Source organism: Pygoscelis adeliae, unplaced genomic scaffold (assembly GCF_000699105.1).
Source record: "Pygoscelis adeliae isolate BGI_AS28 unplaced genomic scaffold, ASM69910v1 Scaffold280, whole genome shotgun sequence".
NCBI lineage: Eukaryota > Metazoa > Chordata > Aves > Sphenisciformes > Spheniscidae > Pygoscelis > Pygoscelis adeliae.
Window position 1 is genome coordinate 942,732 of NW_008823944.1, and position 7,218 is coordinate 949,949.

At 45.4% G+C, this 7,218-nt stretch overlaps 1 protein-coding gene across 1 annotated transcript; it reads left to right on the forward strand.

The window, feature by feature from the left end:
• The first annotated feature begins 787 nt into the window (after positions 1 to 787).
• SLC25A38 (solute carrier family 25, member 38) lies at positions 788 to 6,570 on the forward strand. The gene is made up of 6 exons (XM_009321056.1): positions 788 to 909; positions 2,084 to 2,168; positions 2,884 to 3,063; positions 3,516 to 3,684; positions 4,301 to 4,467; positions 5,898 to 6,570. Exons 1-6 carry the CDS (start codon positions 788 to 790, stop codon positions 6,018 to 6,020), a joined length of 846 nt encoding a protein of 281 aa, XP_009319331.1. The 3' UTR covers positions 6,021 to 6,570.
• Positions 6,571 to 7,218: the final 648 nt, after the last annotated feature.

The following is a 7,218-nucleotide window of genomic DNA, read 5'->3' on the forward strand; positions in this document are numbered from 1 at the left end:
GAGGGGTCTGAAAGTCGGCGAAGGCAGCCGTGTGCAGCTCACTGCGAAGGACACCTTAGTGGCTTTTGAGTGTGCCCCTCCACAAACCGCTGTGCTGCAAAAATCTTCTCTGACGTGATTCTACTCCAAGGGGTGTAGAAACTCGTTCTTCGTTAACAAAACACCATTATGTATTTTAATAAAAAATTTTCCACTTTGTTGTGTGGTTTGTGCCTCCTGCCTTATCACCCAAGAAGTGCTGAGAGGTGGCAGCCGGTGTGGATAGGAAAACCAGACCTTAGCTGAGCAGGCCGTGCTGTGCTTTGGGTGTGTTTGAGCTGGGTGTGGGCGGCTTTAAGGGAGAGCTCCGCTAGTGCTCGTGGCAGTGGGGGACCTTGGTGTGCAATGGGGAGGAAGGGTTGGACGCGCTGCGAGCAGGGTGCCGAGCAGAGGTGGATGGATTGGGACTACGGCAACAGGTAGTTGGTGGGAAGGGGGCACCCCGTTCCTTTAACGTGGCAAATGGATACCAAATGGCTGCTAATACATTTGTTGTTCGGAAAACTCTTTACAACCACCGAATTGCAAGGAGATTCTGGAACAATCTCCCAGGAAAGGCAGAAGGATCAAAAACCACAAATAAAACTTGATCAGGCTCTGAAAAGATCTGAAAAAGCTTCCTGTGCCCTGAGCAGCGATCCTTAGCTAGTCTTCCTTTTCTATAACAAGCGGCATATCAGCTGCTATATTTTCTCATGTGCCATTCTTAATTAAATGGCTACTTAAAGTCCTCTTCTTCCTTTTCCAGATGCATCCAGTCCTAAAGGCCTTCGTGTGTGGCTCCATCAGTGGGACGTGCTCCACACTCCTCTTCCAACCCCTTGACCTGCTGAAAACCCGCCTGCAAACTCTGCAGCCTGCTGTGAATGGGTGAGAGAGTAGGGATGTGTATGCATGGGGGTTGTGGGGGTGCTCCACCGTAGGCTTCTGCCTGATTTGCTGGCTGGGGCTTGGAGTTCAGGGTTGTAATTCAGATACTGAGGGTCTTTCTGAAATAGGAGGTATGGTTTTATAGCATGAAGAAGGATTGATATTTTGCTCTGAAAGAGAGAAAATGGCTGCTCTTGTGAAGACTACTTTAATAACATGTAACCAGAGCATTTGTCTGTATGCATCTGAGAGACTGGTGTTTGCTGGTGTCGTGGTTTAACCTCAGTTGGCAACTGAGCACCACACAGCTGCTCGCTCACTCCCTTCCCCCTGGTGGGAGGGGGGAGAAAATCAGAAGAGTAAAAGTGAGAAAACTCATGGGTTGAGATAAAAACGGTTTAATAATTGAAATAAAATATAATACTAATACTACTACTAATAATAGTAATAATACAAAGAATATACAAAGCAAGTGATGCGCAATGCAATTGCTCACCACCTGCTGATGGATGCCCAGGCAGCGGCCCCCCGGCCAGCTTTCCCCCAGTTTATATGCTGAGCATGACATCACATGGTATGGAATGTCCCTTTGGCCAGTTTGGGTCAGCTGTCCTGGCTGTGCCCCCTCCCAGCTTCTTGTGCACCTCCAGCCTGCTCAGTTGGTAGAGCATGGGAAGCTGAAAAGTCCTTGACTATTGTAAGCACTACTTAGCAACAACTAAAACATCGGTGTGTTATCAACATTATTCTCATCCTAAATCCAAAACACAGCACTGTACCAGCTGCCAGGAAGAAAATTAACTCTATCCCAGCTGAAACCAGAACAACTGGAGCGGACACCATAGGGTGTCCTCTGCCTGAAAAATCATGTGTGGTTGCCCCATAACCTGTCCATGTGCAGCTGTTCCCATTTGCCTGCTGCTGCTAACAAAGGGAGTGAGCAACTAAAGACGCTAATGAGAGAGGCCTCTAACGTGTTACAAGTGGTGGAAAAGCAGAAGGTGACAGAGAAGCCCTGGAGTGACTGAGGAAAGCAGGCTGAGTCTAGAAGGAGCACCTCCAGGGTGCTGGGGTAATGCACAGAGATACGAATGAAAGGGGGTGGCTGCAGAGTACGTCTGCCAGAGAGTATAAGCGGATCACCTCTGCAGTTCCTGTCTTGTCTTCCTTTCAGGTCTGGTCGTGCTGGGATGGTGACGCTGCTCTTTAGGGTTGTTCGTACTGAGAGTCTTCTGGGGCTCTGGAAAGGTGTCTCTCCAGTAAGTGGCTGTTTTAACCCTGACTTCTAAAAATAAATACATAAATAAACTTGCCATTTATTACTAAGTATGGACTGGATTTAAATAGCCAGCTCTTGTACAATTATGAATGAAACCCTGTGATTTAGATGGTTGAATCCCATTTTAAGGAGTTAATGTTGTGAATTCCACTGATTAGGTCATAGCAGTCACTGGATTTGCAGTCCTGAGCAGCTGAACACTTGAATACCATAGCAAATGTGGGTTGGCAACTGCACCAACCTCATTTTGTTTTGGAATGTTTTGTTCCTAGAGAACTGCAGTTGAGGAATGCATGAAATCCTGGCATCATTTGAATCAATTGGCTCTCAGTGCTGTAAATGATTTTTACCTTGTCTTCTTTACTCAGCATATTAGCTGAGGAAAAATCAGTAAAGTGATTTTGTTTTGGTGCAAAGCTTCCTGTCAAGTTTAACAGTCTCTGAAATGTTCTCTCTGAAATGTTCTGTAGTACATTTTGTCTTATGTGTGCTTTTTATTTCTTCATCTGCTTCTGTTTCTTCTGAAGTCCTTTGCAAGATGTATTCTCAGCATATTAGCTGAGGAAAAATCAGTAAAGTGATTTTGTTTTGGTGCAAAGCTTCCTGTCAAGTTTAACAGTCTCTGAAATGTTCTGTAGTACATTTTGTCTTATGTGTGCTTTTTATTTCTTCATCTGCTTCTGTTTCTTCTGAAGTCCTTTGCAAGATGTATTCCTGGCGTGGGGATTTACTTCAGCACTTTGTACATGATGAAGCAAAAGTTTCTAGCGGACCGTTCACCCACAGCCCTGGAGTCTGTCTTTCTGGGTGCCACTGCACGTGCAGTATCTGGGATTTGCATGTTGCCAGTGACTGTAGTGAAGACGCGATATGAGGTGAGTGTGACTTCCCTGTTAATGATGTCGCACCCCTTCCTCATGATGAAAAAGAAATTCTTCCATCTGGAGAAGGTTGCTGCCACTTGAGTACAGTCAGGAATGTAGTTCTGATTTCATCCTGGTTCACACATTGTGCAGGAAAAGCCATGCACTGATTTTTAGGCAAGAAGTATAAGATGAAACAGAATTCACCCTGAGATTTTTAAGTTTCAGTTGAATACAATGTGTAATTTTAGCGTCTTTCTTATTTTACCTTCTTGAAGGATTGTTTTAAAGGCTGAGGTAGGCGGAACCCAGTTTTTGCCTTGGGCTGTCCTCTGTGCTGCCATCTCGGTCATCACATGGAGCGCATACTAACAATTGTTTGGACAGGGTGGCCTTGGGGTGTGTGTAGGGCTCCTTGGCCTGTGCCTGACACATGGGTGAGTGACCATTGTGTACCTGTGCAGAGTGGAAGATTTGGCTATGGGAGTGTATATGGAGCTCTGAAGAATATCTATCAGACGGAAGGGGCTCGTGGCATGTTCAGCGGGCTCACCGCAACGCTGCTGCGGGATGCGCCCTTCTCTGGGATCTACCTGATGTTCTACACGCAGACCAAAAACTTCACACCTCAGGGTAAGGCTGAACATTGGAGGCTGTAATGGGAGATGTTTCTTTTGTTGCATCTTCCCCTGCAGTTGACTGCCTGCATGCTCTGCTTATTGCCCTCTACCTCAGTAGTTAAATTAGTCTCTTGTAGGGCTTTAGGTGGGACATTCACATTTTCCTGTCGAGAACTGTAGACCTATAGCTCAGGTCAGTGTAGAAATGGAAATTGGCCCTGAACTGATTGATTGTCTTTAGGAAGACTGACGCATAAGGTGGGTTAGTGAACAGTTGAAAGAGAGGATGTGTTCAGCCGTCCTTTCTGCTGCAGGTTGTCCTGTATACTGATCAGTTTCCACTAACCCGGGGTTTCTCTGATGTTAGAACTGGCTGGGGCAACACCTGCACAATCTTTCCTTCTCTGGGTTCCTGTCAAATTCAGTTCCCCAACAACTGAAGCTTTTTAATAGTGCTAACTTTTGACTTGTAGCCACTTTTCCCCTTGAAAGGTTTCTCTACCCTGCATGGATTTTAACTTCTCTTAGACCCCGACACTGATTTAGTCATTTAGTAGCTTTTCACTCATGCAGCATGAGTATTCCTGGCCTGTTTTGTGTCTGAGTGCATTCCCTTTGCTCTGTTGCAGACCAGCTGGATCCAATGCTCATGCCCTTGCTGAATTTTGGCTGTGGGATCTTTGCGGGAATCTTGGCCTCACTGGCAACACAGCCTGCTGATGTCATCAAAACACACATGCAGCTGTCCCCAAAAAAGTACCACAGGACAAGCCAGGCCATTGCCTTCATCTACAAGGTGAGGTGAATCCCTGCTAATACGCGCAATCACAGCCTCACTTCTGATCTCCTCGCCCAAAGCACAGCTATGATGAGAAAGTTGTCTTTTAAAGGAGGTGAACAAATGTGACTGCTTGATGTGCTCTTGCAGTCAGGCTGATCAGTGTCAGCGTTTTCAGAAGCTGAGGTGGGTCATGCTGTGGGAGACTGAGGCTGAATCTCTTGTCACTGGTTTATGTGCGGACTTTTTCAGTAATAACTGGAAAGTACTCTGGTTGATGGTCCGAAAGCAGTCAGAGGCTTCAGTCCATTCCTTGCTTTTCCTTGTAATTAGAGAGGCCCTTGTCACTACTCAGATGTGTTTCTTGCTCCTCTTGAATGGATTGCAAGGCAGTGAGCTTGCTCCATGATTATTCTTGCCGTTCCTCAGTCCTGTATCTGTTTTCACAAAATTACAGATGATGGGGAATTGGAGAGCAAGCTCAGAGTACCGGAGCACAAAGGTGGGCATATTCCAGCAAGCATCTCTCCACATAGGTCTGCTTCATGTTTCAGGCTGGTGAATGATTTCACTTCAGTTCTGTCTGTTACTTATTGATTCTTACACTGGTAGTGATGGAAAGCACTTAGATTATTTCATCTTAACTTCATTTCAGTTTAGCTTAGTGTGTAGGCTTGGAGGAGCTGTACTTAACAGCTGCTGCCTCCTGTGGTTTATTGGCGTAGGCACATCTGTGATTACCACGCTGGGGCAAAGGGTTTCTTTAGTATGTAGCATGAAATGCCAGTTTCAGATATAAGCCAGCTACACAACAATTCTGTGCCCTTTGGACACTAAAAGAGAAATAAATGCCCAGATCCGTATCCCAGGAATGGGATGGAGATACACTCAGAGCCCACCTTTCTCGTCCTGCCCTCAGAAGGGCAGATCTTCGCAGGTTTGCTTTGTTTCCATATTGAATTCTATTCCTAAACAGAAATCTGTTTATTTGTGCATGGGGTTTTTTGTGCATGGTACATTTTTCTCATATCAGAATTTTTTTTTTACGTCAGTACTTAGAAATCTCAGTTTTTACAGAATAGCTAAGTGACTTTTGTAAATATGAAGCTGTAAAACAAGGACAAGTCATTTTCCTGAAGTGTCTTGAAACTGTTATACCCTCACCTTCTCTTTGTTGGGCTTGAGTGTGGCTTTCCCCATCCATTGTTCCCATCCTGGCATTCCCTTCTCCATGCACTGCTCTTCTTGCTTTCTTGGGTAGCCCTGCAATTGCACAGTGCTACAGGTTCTTCCTAAACATTAAATGCTATTTAATCCTGGGTCTTTCAGAAACTGATCTGGGTCTGAGCTGAAATATGTCCTGTGCTGTTCCATGTAATAAATGATGAGAAATTAAAGCACTAGAGGCAGATTATGATGGATTGCTGTTTGTTTATCTCCTGTTGCAGGACTTCGGGTTGGTTGGCTTTTTCCGAGGTGGTGTGCCCCGTGCCCTCAGGCGGACTCTGATGGCAGCAATGGCATGGACAGTGTATGAACAGATGATGGAAAAAATGGGCTTGAAATCTTGACTGTCTTGCACAAGAAATGACCAAGCTTCACTCCTCCTGCTTGCCGTGATCAGCTGGCACTAGGAAGTTCCCAGTTCCACAGAGGAATAAGCCTTGCTCAGCCAGGAGGAAGAAAGCCCTTCTGAGACAGGGGATTAGGCCTTTTGACAAGTAGAGGAAAAAAGGATCGGATCTTTGCGTCATTTGATCAGTGCCTTCCAGAAGGACTGCATTTGCGGACTGCCACGGGAAATGGCAGCGTTTCCACAGCCTGGTGACTACGCTGAGAGCAAAGCCCCTTTTAAAAATAGTTCTGTGCTCACCACCTTTATGCAATGAGACACCGCTGAGCAAAAGCGTTTGAGGAGAAAACAGTGATTGCAGAACCTGCCAGCCTGTTCCTTGCTGGTCTGGCCAGTAAGGCCACAATGACTCACCGCCTGATGTAGATCCTCCTTCCGCATACGCTTTGTTCTCACAGGGGAATGTTGCAGACCACGGTGGGAGACTGGATGTGTGCTTCTGTCGCAGGAGTGGGTGGAAGAGAAATGGAAGTGCTGAAGGAAAGCTAGGAACATGGTCTCTGTCATCACTTTTGCACTGTGCATGATAGCAGAGAAGGTAACTGGAACCTCGTTGCTGTGTCATGTGTTATTATGTAATTGAGCATCTTAACACTCTTGAAATGTGCTTCTGCCTCTACAGCAGTGTTTGCACAGGAATTAAGAAGCATAAGGCACTTTAGAGTTGATTGCTCCCAAAGTTCTACTTGTTCTCTGAAAAACATTTTTCCTGCTGGTCTGACTGTACCAGGAACACTCAAGTATTTTTTTTATCCAGTTGTACTAGAGACTTATTTGCTTCCTGTTATTCATTTGTTCAACGCCCTCAGTGCGAGCTGGTCCTTAGATGTCGCTTTTAGGGTCATAGCTTATAATGCATAAATGTATAATGGAAGCAGATACAGATACTGACACTTCAGATTTCCCTTAAAAGCTGCTGCTGATTGCATGTGGAGTATCTTTGGGTTTGCTCTTTTCTGAAAGCTTTCTCCAAAGTTTGAGACCTATGAGTGTTTGGTAGGGGACTTTAATTCTCTTTGGGCTCCACACAGTCCCTTCACAGTTTCCCAGCTGATCACTTTCTTTTAGCAGGTAGACCATATTTCAGTACTCCTGAGTTTAGACTTAGAGATAAACACACTTTTTTCATCCACTCT

Bases quoted from the DNA above. Each gene is read 5' to 3' on its own strand.
- SLC25A38 (XM_009321056.1), top strand. From the start codon at position 788: ATGCATCCAGTCCTAAAGGCCTTCGTGTGTGGCTCCATCAGTGGGACG. The intron at 2,169-2,883 runs GTAAGTGGCTGT...TTTCTTCTGAAG, and splicing joins TCTGGAAAGGTGTCTCTCCA to TCCTTTGCAAGATGTATTCC. The intron at 4,468-5,897 runs GTGAGGTGAATC...CTCCTGTTGCAG, and splicing joins CCATTGCCTTCATCTACAAG to GACTTCGGGTTGGTTGGCTT.